Raw genomic sequence first — 14,482 nt, 5'->3', positions numbered from 1 at the left:
GGTTCACTCGATGCTATTGAAAAAAAAAGGTGGGAGGGGAACCTCAGGACCCGTCGGGTGCAATTCATTTCAGCGCACAAAGCCCCGCAGGTGGCCAAAATACTTTACGATACTTACATTTTGTGCCGCAAATGTGACTCCACATTATCATTCTGCGGTTTTAAATGGAATCTAAGGTTTCGATATCGCTTAAAAAGCTAATTATATAACCCCGGGGCACATTACACTTGTCTCCCAGCAGGGGGCAGTGGTGCAAAGAACTGAAGACGCTTCCAAGAAAGTATTCACACGCGAAATGGGCGAAGCTAAGCCTATTAACACTCGAAACTGCGCATTTCTATAGATGACTATGACCGGCGTATGTCCCTGGCCGTTCTCTGTAGACAGAACGTTTGTCACGCCGAGAAATTGAATGTGGATTCCATGTCGTGTTGCATCGAAGGTTGGTGCGGTGAAAAATAATGTACCTTGGGTAACCTGTAGTTACGAAGCTTAGAATTTAGTGTTGATTCTGGGCGCCCTTCAAGTGTCAGATGAAATCAAATCACCAAAGTGTAGTAGTACTGTAAATTAATTTTTATATTTTGGTCTTCCTCATTCACATACATGACATCCATTGCTTTGATAGATGTCTTTTGTTAGACGGTTAAAAGGTCAGTTTCTTCACGCAGCTTTAGCTTCAGGCTCGCGCACTGCAATTTCCTTTCGCAATCTAACCTAAGTAACGACAGACACCCTTCGCAGGTTTCTCTACGGCGCTACGCAGCACTGGGCTCGACAATCAATGGTCTGAGTCACATCTCTTTTTTTCACTCGGAACAAAGGCATGAGCAAAACAGTTAACGTCCATACTGATGCAAGGCTACATTCAACTGCCTCCCTCAAGTTCTTTGTACGTGCTTAATATAAACTGATACAGCGTAGCAACCGCAAGTTTAGATATGGTATTTTCTAGCAGAATCTAATCGATCAGAGTAGCTATATCATGTTTTTATGAACTGACTCTCAATTCTGGTTTACTCCCGCCATATTGTCTTTTGATTGTTCAGAGTACACAAAGATAACATTGCGAATACTATGTATCTTAATTGTTAATGTTTAAGCGCAGAATCTTTCACAAAATGTCAGAAGTACGCCCCTTGCGTAAGAAATTCTAAGTGGTGTGAGATGAGCGCAATCTGGCGGCAAGCTCACATAGTTTCAGTAGGTGATGAGCCTTTATCTTTTTGAGTATAAAGCCGGGTAATGAACCGAATAATAATTTTGTCGTGAACAGAAGAGAGTGAAATGTTCAGCAAAACCGTGTGTCAAGATGGCAGCCATAAAATGGGCCTGACCAGCTGTCTCAGATGAGTGAAGGTGAGGCAGCTGATGCGAATACATACCGCACTGATGAAATCCACAACAGTTACGGCGGTGTCTTAAGGGAGTTATAGTCAAGCAAAAACTTACCTTTTCATTACAGGACACAACAAAAAGTCGCATGATATTTTATTTCTTCTTTTATGATCTAAATGCTTAACTCCTTGCACTGAGCCTGGTAGACGTGGCTGACTAATCGGCGAATCATGCAAGGGCCAGAATATAGGCTGTAGTTACTTACTTTGAGCTTCATCTGTGACAGTTGTCATTGTGCGCAGCTTGATGCCGGGAACACCTGAAACATGAATGAGAAACGAATAAGAACGCTGCGACTGTTAATAACAAAACAAGACGGGGCTTGTTCTTGTAATAAATACGCCGATATATTTCCAACGTCTGTGGGCCTCTGAGCTTCCAGTTACGCATCTGGTACTCTAACGCGCCTAATTTATCGGTATTACTCAAATACTTTTCTTGTTTATGAGATACGATTTGCTGATGTTGTTCTCACAGTTAGACTACCTCACTCTTATTAATGCACACACATCCGAGGTGAGGGCGCCTACCGGGTCTGCTCATGTGTATAACTAGAATCAAAATTAGAAATACGTTATTATTAGTCCATGGTGTTACACTGAAGTTTTATATACGAAGGACCCCAAAAATCAATACAGGTCTTTTCAGCGAGATCCTTAAATTGAGCTAGGCTTTATTAAAAGTATAGAACACGAGACGCTTGCTTACGAGCCACGGAATAAGACTTCTGTAACAGCTTGGAACTCCAATCTTTAAGAGCGGTGAGAACAAGAGTTGCTTTCAAGAGATTTGAAAAGATAGCGATATATAACGACCCACATCGCACTGATGAGAAAGAAACGCTTTAGGCTCTTTAGCTTTGACAAAGGCTGCCCGTTGCCCTAGATAACCAGATTACGGACTAGTTAACATTTTAGAAAGGGTTATTTCTGCAGCGCAAACATTTTCAGAGCGCCGAAAAACTGCCAGAGGTGCATAACTTTTTTGCTTAATCATGACTGATACACACCAGCATGCAAGGCATGAGAGGCAGCTCAGTTTGCACGATATCGGTAGCGAGCCGTGAGAAATATCGGTGGCTGCGGGAGCAAGAACTACGCTTCTTCTGGCACACTCAACCCCATGGGAATCGCCCGCCTTTATCGACAAATTGAGAGCCACGTACCGAGAATGCAGGACTAAGACGCTGTAGTGAGAACTGTCGGGTGGATTGCAGTGATAATCGAATCTCTCGCCGAGTTCTACGCTTCCGCGCAGCTACACCCCTACTGCATCAGATCAGACGGGTACCTAGGGACGCCCATTGTCAATGAGTGTCAATGAACGGGAAGTGGAAGGCAAACGAAGCGTAACGCCGCTGACGTTTTGCTTTTATTGGACAGCCAACAACTCTTCGTAGCTGCTCTACTCAGTTAAGGTGCGCCCAGCGACCCATCCTTGTCGTCGGTCAGCCTGTCACCCCTGCAACTTTGGTTTTAGTGCCCCTACTCCTCGCCCGTCTCTGCAAGAGGTCTTTTGCCTCTCTGCGGGTCATTAGCGTCTGCTTCCACATTTCATAGGTATTTCTTTGCTCTCAACAATCTTAAGCTATGGATGTCTAAATTCCACAACCATTAAATTGGACATCGACCATCGTCGCCTAGTTTTAACGTTATTTTAGATTTCTTTGAGGAAGCAATGCAGGAATACAGGTAATTTACTTTAGCCGGCCTCCGTTACAATAGCGTTGTTTTTCGAGTGCCTTGTCAACTGTCCTCGCCTATATACTTTGGTTTGGTTTATTGGGGTTTAACGTCCCAAAGCGACTGAGGGTATGAGAGACGCCGTAGTGAAGGGCTCCGGAAATTTCGACCACTTGGGGATCTTTAACGTACACTGACATCGCACAGCACACGGGCCTCTAGAATTTCGCCTTCAAGAAATTCATCCGCCGCGGCCGGGATCGAACCCGCGTCTTTCGGGTCAGCAGCCGAGCGCCGTAACCACTGAGCCACCGCGGCGGTGTATTTGCTGGGTAGTGGACATACATCACCTTAAACATTACAAGGCCTGTGTAGCAACCCAGCTGAGAAATAATGGAAGTACTAGCTTACACAGCTCCTGTGACATGTCGTCCCAGTTTTGCTGCTTTCGAAGCGCAGCACGGGAAGGATCTCTCAACGTCGAGAGTATTGCGAAAAAAAAAAACATCTATGACAAAAAAAATTCAGCGAAGCCACATCTCGCCCAGGTTTCTACCAGTGGGAAAAAAATGAAAGCAAAATTGCGAGGCAACGTGATAGGGTACTGGAAAGGCTGTTGACACACATGATTCCGCCGCAAGCAGCGTTTCTTTCTTTCTCCCTCCCCCCCCCCCCCCCTCCTTTCTTTTTTTTTTTTCATTCTCGGGCTATTCTACAAGCCGTCATGTGCGCTCCTCCTGACGCGATATTTGCGCAAGAAAACTCGGCAGCGCCGAAACCGGTATCGACGGCGACTCGTTGTGCACGCGTCGCGCAGCGCCTCTCCAGGGCGGCTTCTGTCGATGACAGACTCGCCTCGAGCCGTGGCTCTTCGGGTCGATGCGTTCCGCTCGCGTCTCGGCGCCGGGGCAAACATGGGACCAACAACGATGCAAAGGACTTGGGCAAGAGCCAAAATGCAAGATGGTGCCGGCAAGGATCGAGATAAGAGCGGGGGCTGGCACGATATGAGGGCGAAATAATGCAACAAATTTGGATGCTCCGGAGAATAGCGAGGTTGCGAAACGGAAGAGGATCTGTTCGAATGGGCGCTGCAAAGGCTGGGGCGCCGGCTAATGCGTGTAAAAGAAATGCGACCTCTCAAAGGCGCGTTGATGCTGAGCAAATAGCGAGAACGCTCCGACTCCACCACGTGTCGTTCCTTTTCAGCTCTGATAGCCTTTCTTCAGTTGTGGCAGCTTAAAGGCTCTGATTTCATTTTCTCGAGAGTGTGATGCCTTCCTTTCAGGAATTGCTGCAGAACGGGTAAACGGGAGAGCGTAGAGAAGTACCAAACAACAAAATAAAAGACGTGTTGAGGTGCTCTATGATAAACTTACTTCTAAATGGGTTTGGGGGGCTGGTTTATAAGGCTAATTTGATCGTGTAACCGTATGAACAGTATCCATACAAGTAAAAAATTCAAGTGTAATTTCTGGCAGAAAAACAAAACAAAACAAAGGAATGCGCACACATTATATAAATGTGCCCTCTGGCAGTTTGTTATTACACCCATTTTCGAACCGATCTTTTGCTCTCCGATGAATACGTTCTGTTCCTCTTTTCCAAATGGTTTCACCCTTTGGATATGCGAAGAAAACTTTAGGAATTTTAAAGCTCGAAGAACTGATGACCACGTGGGTTGAATGAAAGCAGCTTCACACTTGTATTGTCCGTAGGTTAACTAATCTGGTTTGGTTTGGTTTATGGGGTTTAACGTCCCAAAGCAACTAAGGCTATGAGAGACGCCGTAGTGGAGGGCTCCGGAAATTTCGACCACCTGGGGTTCTTTAGCGTGCACTGACATCGCACAGTACACGGGCCTCTAGAATTCCTCCTCCAAAGAAATTCAACCGCCGCGGCCGGGATCGAACCCGCGTCTTTCGGGTCAGCAGCCGAGCACCATAACCACTGAGCCACCGCGGCGGCGGTTAAATAATCTGTGCAATCATGCGCATCTATAGAAACACCTGGATTGCTGAGGATTCCCTACGGCGCCGGAGACTAGGTGGCTTCGCCCTCACGATGGCTTTGCGAAAGAGTAGTTTTGGGGCACTGCCCTCACTGCTCCGAGCACTCCATACACTCAAGCAGAGCAGGCTCTATGTATCAGACGGCCCGACATCCACGCCTGACAACAGCAGGTATGTGCAATCTGCGGCAAAGGACCTTTCCGTGTTTCTGTTCCCGGAGAGTGCTGCTTCGTAAATGAGCCAACACATCGTGGAAAGCGGTGCAGCGCCTGGTCCTAACCCACCTGCTTTATGGCTCTCTGCCGCAACTGTTGTTAAGGGGCTCTTCTCTGCTTTCTCATCCTTTCAGCAGGTGTCCTCTCCAGAAGTCACGAACCAAGTAACAGGCATAGCCCGGTGCAAGTACCCGCGATTAGGTTATCATCATAACCTCCTAGCACTTTCTCTGAGCTTAGCCCGTTTTCATGCCTGGTTGGTTAACCAGGGTTCAGGAGAAGAAAACTTTGGCAGCGTATCACCAAGAGGCCCTGTACTGTAGATTTTCTTGCCGTAATTGCAATGTTGGTGCGGTTGCAGTGCCTGTCGTATAGGTTTCTTAACCAATATTTCGCCCACTGAAGTTGCCGCAGTATCGTGTGGAATTGCCCAAATACTTTCTTGGAGGCCATTATTCCCGACTAAAAATTTATAATAGCCGTATCAAGTACAAAGGGCTACTACAATCTAGTTCCCTCACTATAACGGCCAATGCAATAGAAGTTTATCTACGCCTTTGTACTGTTCACATCAAGCACAGCAAAAGAACTCGGGATTATATAGAGTGCGTAAGAAGCACGGAACGGGGAAGAAATGAATGAAAAGATGGCCTCTCCTGCTCGTTGAGAAAATTACACGAGGTGCCTTGAGCCTTTAAAAGCACAGCTGAAGAAATTATGTGCCCTTAACATGACGAAAAGGTTGGAGGTTTTAGTGATACCCTCAGGTAAATTAGTGTAAGTAAATAGGACGGAACGTTCTCTATGGACTTGCTGTTCAATCATTTGCCTCATGTTCAAAAGCACACGAAGTGACGCCGTACTATTCCTGTCTTATTCTTAACGTACAATTTCCGCGCGTAGCCTCTTTGAGCGCATTACAACACACAAATATGCATGTTTATTGTGGAAAAGCAATCATTCCTGTCTGCACTCATCTGCAGGCGTTTCGCTGTTTATCTGCGTTCTCTCAAGAAGAAAATTTTCTGAGCTCCCCATCATGTTAAGCATTTGTATCCCACTCAGGCGTTCTCAGGCCACCTCTCCTTGGTCTGATTTATTTAGAGCCTGCAAAATCCGATTCATCACTGAAGCTTATGGTTGTTTTTTTCTTCTGCTTTCCTAATCAATAAGCTTTCAGCGATAAAATATTCAGTAATATTCTAAATTGATCAACACCACAAAAGAAATAAATAAATTAAAATCCCCTGTGTCCCTTGGTTTCTGTGGCTGTTGGCTTCTCTTATATATATACAGGGTGTTTCACCTAAGACTTTCTGCAATTTTTCAAAAAAAGCTATTTGAAATAAATGAGCGCTTTTTCTGGCATAGCATTGTCAGTGGTGTAGTACATCATAATGCAGCTAAGACGTGCTAACTAGCAGGCTTGTTAACCAATATTAAATAGTTAACTTTTAAACTATTCCCGTTGGGCTCCTTAATTATTGAGAGGTATGCAGCCCACCGTAAGTAATGTCCATATCCGTTTTTAGAATTTCGAGAACGCGATTATCCTCGGCGCTGTGGCCCAACAAATTTCGCCTACATCGCGCCAAAATACATGTGGTTTGAGAAGCTTGCAGGCAAAGCAACCTCTCCAGTGCACGTAACTCGTCGAAATAGCCAAAATTTGTTGGGCCACAGCGCCGAGGATAATCGCGTTCTCGAAATTCTAAAAACGGATATGGACATCACTTACGGTGGGCTACATGCCTCTCAATAATTAAGGAGCCCAACGGTAATAGTTTAAAACTTAACTATCAAATATTGGTCAACAAGCCTGCTAGTTAGCACGTCTTAGCTGCATTACGATGTACTACACCACTGACAATGCTATGCCAGAAAAAGCGCGCATCTAATTCAAATAGCTTATTTTTAAAAATTGCAGAAAGTCTTAGGTGAAACACCCTGTGTGTATATATATATATATATATATATATATATATATATATATATATATATATATATATATATATATATATATATATATATATATATATATATATATATATATATATATAGAGAGAGAGAGAGAGAGAGAGAGAGAGAGACAGGACGGTCCTCTGTTCGAAACTGTCGGTATTAAATGAAGATAATTGCAAAGTTGTAACCCCTTATTCTCTCTCTCTCTCTCTCGGTCTATATATATATATATATATATATATATCACGAAAAGATAGACGTACCTGGTTGCTAGAGGTAAAATGCGAAATTAGGAAACGCTTCATTTAGGTAAACATTTATTGCGAGGAGTCAATGTTTACCTAAACGAAGCGTGTGAACAGATCAACATCGCTGGCGACTGCACGACCGCACTACGCTATCGCCGCAGCCGATCACGCCTCGTGTTAAACTGCAACACACTCTCGCGCTGTGCACTGCACTTCGTCGTCTTCATCAACTCATCACGAGGATCCGAATTGACTAAAGAAACAAGAAGGGAAACGACGCTACAATAACAAAACGAATCAGCCGGTGACACGCAATGAACAGCTGTGCACATGGCAGCGAGGGTGCAGTGACAATCTCCAACTATTACTTTTTCACTGGCGCTTGAAGCACAGAATTTATACAGCTGGAATTTTCGTGCTTTCGCTTTTATCTTAGAGTCGCTCTCTTTGAAATGTCTTTTCGTTGACTTAATCTTGACAGTAATTCCTGCCCAGCGCTGCCGTTCCAACAGTCTCCGCTTACTTTCCGTCCGGAAACTCCATTTTGTTGGCTATCGTTTAGTATTTATGTTTCATCCGCCCATCTTGTGCATTTGTCACGCAGCTTTCCATTTTGCTCTCCTCGTGGCTCCCGATAAGTCTGTGGAAATGAAATCAACAGACATGCACCTGTTTTTTTTTCTTTCATTTCATCCTTTATCCGTCTTTTGTCGAGAGGCAGTAGTTCTTCCTGTTCTTCTGGCGATCATTTGTGCCCGGAAAAGAAGCGGACCGGAAGTTGGGACAGAAGGTCAGAAAGTATCCCCCCCCCCCACCCCCTCCACCGACAGGCTCTTACTTAATTGCCATCCCGCGCACGAAGAGGCTTCTCGGGATGCGGAGGGCAGTGCTTTTCTCTTCTTCTTCGGTGCGGCGCTGTCGGAAGTGCGCGCTGTCTTCGCCTGGCGGTCGGCGCGGTCCCGGACTGGAGGGACCCACGGCAATCAACTCCAAGTGGAGAAATCACGGCGCCAACACACAGAGAGAGCACAAAGGGCACTGCGTCGCCGCGTCCTTCTTTGTCCCCGGTCATTGTTTTGTGCCAGTGGCCGCCGTAAGGGCGACCAAAGATGGGCGAACTGAAAGCGCCCGTTTCAACCAAATGCTAGTGTTTCTGGCTTCTTGAAACATTTATGTTTCGGGAGATTGTTATGTGTGCATGCTTTCTTTTTAGGGTGATCAGATATATTGTTTGTGAGTTAACTGTTGTTTCTTTAAAATTGTTTCCCTTAACGCTTTTGCTTTCCCTTCTGTGTGTACTTTTCTTTTTTTGTTTGTTGCTCTTTCTCGGGCCACTGATCTGGAGGTCGTCAAGACCATCCGTAGTGGTGCAAAGGAGACTCACGGTTGTCCTTGGTGCCGCATTAGGGCTTCATTGTGCGGTCGGAATAATATACGCCGTTTTTGAGGGCTCTGCACAACCGGTGCCTGTGTTCTGCAAATTATGACCACAAAGTAGTCCCACGCTATTCTGTGGGTAAATATTAACGTCTTGATCAAAATATATGTAGATATCATGGCCGCTGTTACAGGGTACCTGTCTCTCTTAACAGGACCTAGAGGCGGATCCAGCGCTTTATAAAGCGAGCAAGAAAATGCAGCTGGACATGATCGCTATAAGTCGTTAAGACAGCCCGATTTCATTAATAGAAAAATTAAATCTTTGGCACGACATCTAGTAAGGAAATTAAACCTGTGAAGTAAATTCTATATGCATTTCCTTGCAACCTGGTACCGTCTTCGTTATAATTAAATACGAATTCAGTGTATTTCACAAATCCGACTAAGAAACAAGTGGCTCCGTTTGAAGAGCACCTCACCGGAGTGGCTTCTACCCTGAAACTAAACCAATTAGTAGATTTGCGCCTTCCAGTGGGTACCGGACAAACCGTAGGCGCTCGATGACCGTCGTTGTTCTGTGCCAGCCGACTCAATACATCCGCGAGCAGCCCTCCTAAGTCGACGCGGTATCTTTCCCGTAGATATAGTTCCCGTGATGCCCCAGGCTTTCGGTGACAAATTGTGGCTCGTTTACAGTGCTTCCGGTCGGCACTGACGTTCGCCTAAGTATGTTTGTTTAATCGCTCTACCGTAGGTCCAGTCCCTAGGCATCATGTCCGCAGCTTCACATCCCCGTCGGGCAGGAAGCATTCGGCACGCCAGGATTAGCAACGCCTGGAGTTCGCAATCTGGCGGCATGGAGCTGAGGATCTGGAGACCTGCCTCATGACACGGGGTTTACCCCGTGTCTCGTGAGAGAGAGCGAGTCGCGTGATAACGAGTGTTTGTACACGTGGTTAGGCAAGGATAATGTTCAGTGGTACTAGTGGAAGAGAAGTATTCGGCAAATCACCTGCCCTGTGAAGCGGTGAGCAAATAACATCCAGCTTACTGCTGGCGCCCCAGTTTTTAGCCGTGCTCGTGTCTGTACAACGTGCTACTGCGACCGCCGCAGTCTAAGACTATATGAAGGTACCTATGCAAACAAAAAAAAACAAAACGTAAACCTGGTTACAGACTCCACGGTTGTTTTCAGCGCGTATAATATGACACGCGTCAAGTCTGCCTAGCCAGGAAAGCTTAAATTCAAAGCTTCAAGTGAGCCGCTTCCGCGGCAACTGTCCACGTAATTAAGCGCGACCTTCTGTGAATTGTGACATTTGTATTTTTCAGTTCATTTCATTGTGGAGTGCCAACGCTACGCACTTTCAGTTTGTTTATAACTGGTTTAAAATTCAAAGCTTCAAGTGAGCCGCTACCGCGGCAACTGTCCACGTAATTAAGCGCGACCTTCTGTGAATTGTGACATTTGTATTTTTCAGTTCATTTCATTGTGGAGTGCCAACGCTACGCACTCTCAGTTTGTTGATAACTGGTTTAAGAGTGATGAAATCAAAGCTGATCTCGGAATACCAAAAATTGAGTAAAGTCCTAAGGTGTGGACTTTGAATTCTGGTGTGAATAACTCTGTGCAATTAATAAACAGCTTAAATTTACCCAGGTTTCATGTCGTTTTAATTAAAAACGCGACCTTTGTCAACCTTGAACGCACTAGAAACGCTTTAGTGAAAACCCAGTATCTATTTTCGCGTGCAATGATTTCGGGTCCTCCCGGACGAAAATTCCCTTAAGGCTTAGATAGAACTTCCAATCGCACACCTGGCGGTTGCGCTGCGCTAACAGTCATAATAATAACTTGCCAGTTACTCTCGTAACCAGTACCAGAGAAAATTACAGGCGTCCGTGTTTGACTGCTCACATGCCATGCAACTTTACTTACTTTTTGGTTCGTTTTCACTAATTCGGTTCTTATTATTCTCTTGGAATCATTGTGTCTAATAGAGCATTCGCATACCTGAATGTAAGGACCAGCCGCTTTTGCTGAGAGTTTTCAGAATATAAATTGCCATTGGGTTTGCAGAGAAAGTTACCTCTTTCAAGCAATTTACATTAAAAGAACTCGGTTAATGTAAAAAAAAACACAACCCTAGCGTTAATTGTAAACAAACTCATTTTAGTGGGCAAGCACTGCTTCACTGCGTCAAACCGATTCACCTTGAGGGTGACCTAGGAGAAACCATAAGTGAATAAATAAAATAAGTACTGCCGCGACTGGAATAGGAGCCCGTGGCGGCGAGAACAGATCATCAGCTTCGCTGGGCAGTGCCCGAGAGGACTATGCTAATGCCGCAGCCGATCACGCCTTGTGTTAAACAGCAGCAAACTCTCACGCTGTGCATTTTACATCCTCGCTTCCATCAAATAATACTACTATGAAACTAATGTGCACACTCTGGTGCTTTGCACTGTACGTCGTCGTTTTGATGAACTAATACTGCTGGAATGAAGATGATGATCATGTGCCGACGTCAACGATGACGAAGCTCTTGAGACGGCCGGCTGACGCTCGAGCGGGAGAACTGCTCCTTGTGACCATGCCTCTCGTCCCGCTGTTTCATCGATTACTTTTGCAAGGCTCTTCGTAGCAGGCGCTTGTCAAGTCCCTCTAAACCGCCCTTCTCTACTATCGGAATAATATCGTCGCCAGAGGTGCCGACGACCCAGCACAGCAAAATCACGAGCCAACCATGCAAAACACAAGCTTTCGCGCGTCTGCTTGGTTTAACTACGTGAATACCCTACCACATTTGTTACTAATGGCTGATTTTCTGGAAAGCCCTTTCTCTAGGTGTCAGACCTGTTTGAGGGTTCTAAATGAGTCGCAATTTGACTTCGGTTGTTCTATTCTGAGTGGTGTCCAATGCAGCAAGTAATGCTATGCGTTCTGAGAAATAAAATACCGGTTTCGCTGAGAGGTTTCATTTCTTGACCACACTTTAACGTCACCCAATCTTATCGTGCGTTCTTGCTTCGGGGCGTTCAGAAATTACTTACCCTGACTGAGAACCTGGTAACGGCTCTTTTCAATCGTTTTTATTACGAATGTTTTATTAACTTTGAGAACGGAAGTCACATTTCTCATGAAAAATGTGGTATCTCTAACTTGACACCTTTAAGCTTTAATCAAAGAAAGGCGTGTGAAAGCCCTAAGGTTCTTAGACGTGCCCCCCCCTCCCCCCCCCTGTACGTTAGCGCTGCTTCTCAGCATTTAGTTATTCCGAGAAAATCAGCTTGTTCAACCTTTTGCAAAAATTGGAAAAGTAATGTCACGCCCTTTGCAAAACAACAGGATTCTTTGATAACGCTACATTTAGCGTTTCATAAAAAAAACAGCTTAAATTTTCTCTTTTTTGTGTAACCACATTTAAAAATCTCCATACACCATTCTCATCGACATCCGTGGATGGGAGGACTTCGGTATTGTTGTTCAGTTTTAATTTAGAAATATATAGTAACACAGAATGAAGCTACAGGCTCTACAGGTGCCATACCAGTTTTATTACAGGTGTGCGGCCACCAGAAGGGTGCAATCAAGACTAACTGCTAGCATGGTGTAGATGGTTATTGTCGTGGTATGTATGTACAGGCGAGATTAGCGCTACTATGCTGTGTTGGCAATTGCTCTGCCTGAGTAATCTGCGGTGATTTCCAGTAAAATGTGGTATTCAGTGTAGCGATTCTCTCTAACTAGCATTCGTCGAGCCATTTAACTATAGTAACGTAACAGAACATTAGTTTGAGTTCACATGTTCTGGTCTTAGCCGAGAATTCGGTAAAACAAAAGGCGTCATTAAAATATTCGGGACAAATCAATCTGCCTTCAATCTAAATTATACCATCAAAACGCGAGGTACGTACATTTGGGATTGCTAAGGCTAAAATATTTCCGGATTTTTACATCACTCATTCGCTAAGCGATGGGAGCTGGGTTCTGCTGTCAGACGGAACCACGTTCATCAACGAACGCTGGTTATCTTATTGCCAGTTTTGTGACCGGGATTTTCAAGATAAAAAACTTCCAAAATATGCACCGATTGAAACAGTCGTGCAGATGAAAAGTGACATTGACATCGCTATCGAGAACAGTGAAACAACTTGACCGTTGTCTGGGCCCTGCAAATTGCTTTGACAAGTTTCATAGCTTTCTGAAAACCCAGTTACTGCATGATAGAGCTTTCAAAATGTTTAACAACTTTTTCAAATTCACGTCTGCTTCCCAATCTTCCTGGCCGTAACAGCAATTGCGGAAGCAAAGAAGGCGCAACGAAAAAGAAGCCGGAAGTCTCATCACCATAACATCCAGCAATTAATGACTTCCTTGACAGACTTCTTTCGACGACACTACTTATTATAAGTAGCCAGTGCGCTTCATATAGGATTTTTACTCGAAGGGATCACTTTAGAATTTATTATTCGCATAAATGAGACAAAAAATCTCAAATAAAAAGTGTCAGTGAATGTATCTGTACTTTCGTAACTTTTGAAGACAAGCTTTTAATGTGACGTACTCTTTCTCGAGCATGCATCAAAGGGTGCAGAATTGCCGCTCTTTTGATAGACATGCCTAGCTTTAGCATGGCAGCTGTCGCAGTGAGTTATCTTTGAGAGCCACTTGAGCCAGCGACCTGGACCAGGAACGCATAATAAAGTTTTCTCCCTCGCCTTATCTCTCTCAGTCTCATGAAATCGCCAGAGCACTAGCACTACTGAATTACCATAGGCAATGGTCGCCTTGCCGATCAATTATCTATTGAACCAAAGTAAGAGCGGTTACGAGAACTGCTCCTGCTACCTTCGAAGAAGCTCTTCCACCCGTTCTTTCATTGATATCCATAACTCGACGGGAACGAGCATACTAGTCTGGTTTATCGAGCGCACATCCAAACAAAACAGTTTCCTTCCGCGGAACTCGGGGGGAGGGGGGGGGGGGTGGAAGGATGGGAAAGGAGTCGGATGGTAGAGCGCAGCTTGAAAATTCACGAACAGACTTAAATATTTTAAGCTCGCGCTAAATTTGTCAGTGTCTAGTAGCCTAACTCTACTAGCGCACTAACCTGCGACTCGCAAGTCCCAAATTCCAAGCGCGCTTCTGAGTGCTTGGGGACTGAGATATCCCAAAGAGATAAAATTCGCTGTAATCAAACAACATTAGTATATATTTTCGAGTGTTCCCAGCACATCGCGCTCGTACGTTCGCGGCTTTCGCCTTGGGCCGTGACAAAGAGCGGAAGGCGCTGATAGTTGTTTGTGTGTGTACTTCTCCTGTCTAAGTCTTGATACAAAGGCACTGCGTGCAAGCGCGGAAAAGTCGCGGCACAAAACAGAATCAAAGCCAGAAATTGCAGCATGCACAGCCGCGCCGTACCAGCGGTGTTTCGGAGGCTCACGTAGCAGAGACATCTTTTTTCCGCCGAGCTAGATTGAGATCGACGAGCAACTACGTGTCCTGCCGGCCAGCGAGCCATCTCGTGGGGTCCGAGCGGTGGTCTTGATTGTCGCAGTGAGAAACGTGTCTTCCTCGTCGC

At 45.2% G+C, this 14,482-nt stretch overlaps 1 protein-coding gene across 3 annotated transcripts in view; it reads right to left on the bottom strand.

Moving 5' to 3' along the window:
• The window catches only part of LOC149340271 (nephrin-like), a 382,817-nt gene that overhangs the window by 85,189 nt on the left and 283,146 nt on the right, over positions 1–14,482 (bottom strand). For all 3 annotated transcript variants that reach the window (XM_089549015.1, XM_089549013.1, XM_089549014.1), the window contains exon 6: positions 1,604–1,657. In XM_089549015.1, the coding sequence (XP_089405141.1) occupies positions 1,604–1,657 (54 nt within the window). The remainder of the gene's footprint in view (positions 1–1,603; positions 1,658–14,482) is intronic.

Source organism: Amblyomma mixtum, chromosome 6 (assembly GCF_055824585.1).
Source record: "Amblyomma mixtum isolate Tamu chromosome 6, ASM5582458v1, whole genome shotgun sequence".
NCBI classification, from domain to species: Eukaryota; Metazoa; Arthropoda; class Arachnida; order Ixodida; family Ixodidae; genus Amblyomma; species Amblyomma mixtum.
This window is presented reverse-complemented; position numbering and strand designations above follow the sequence as displayed.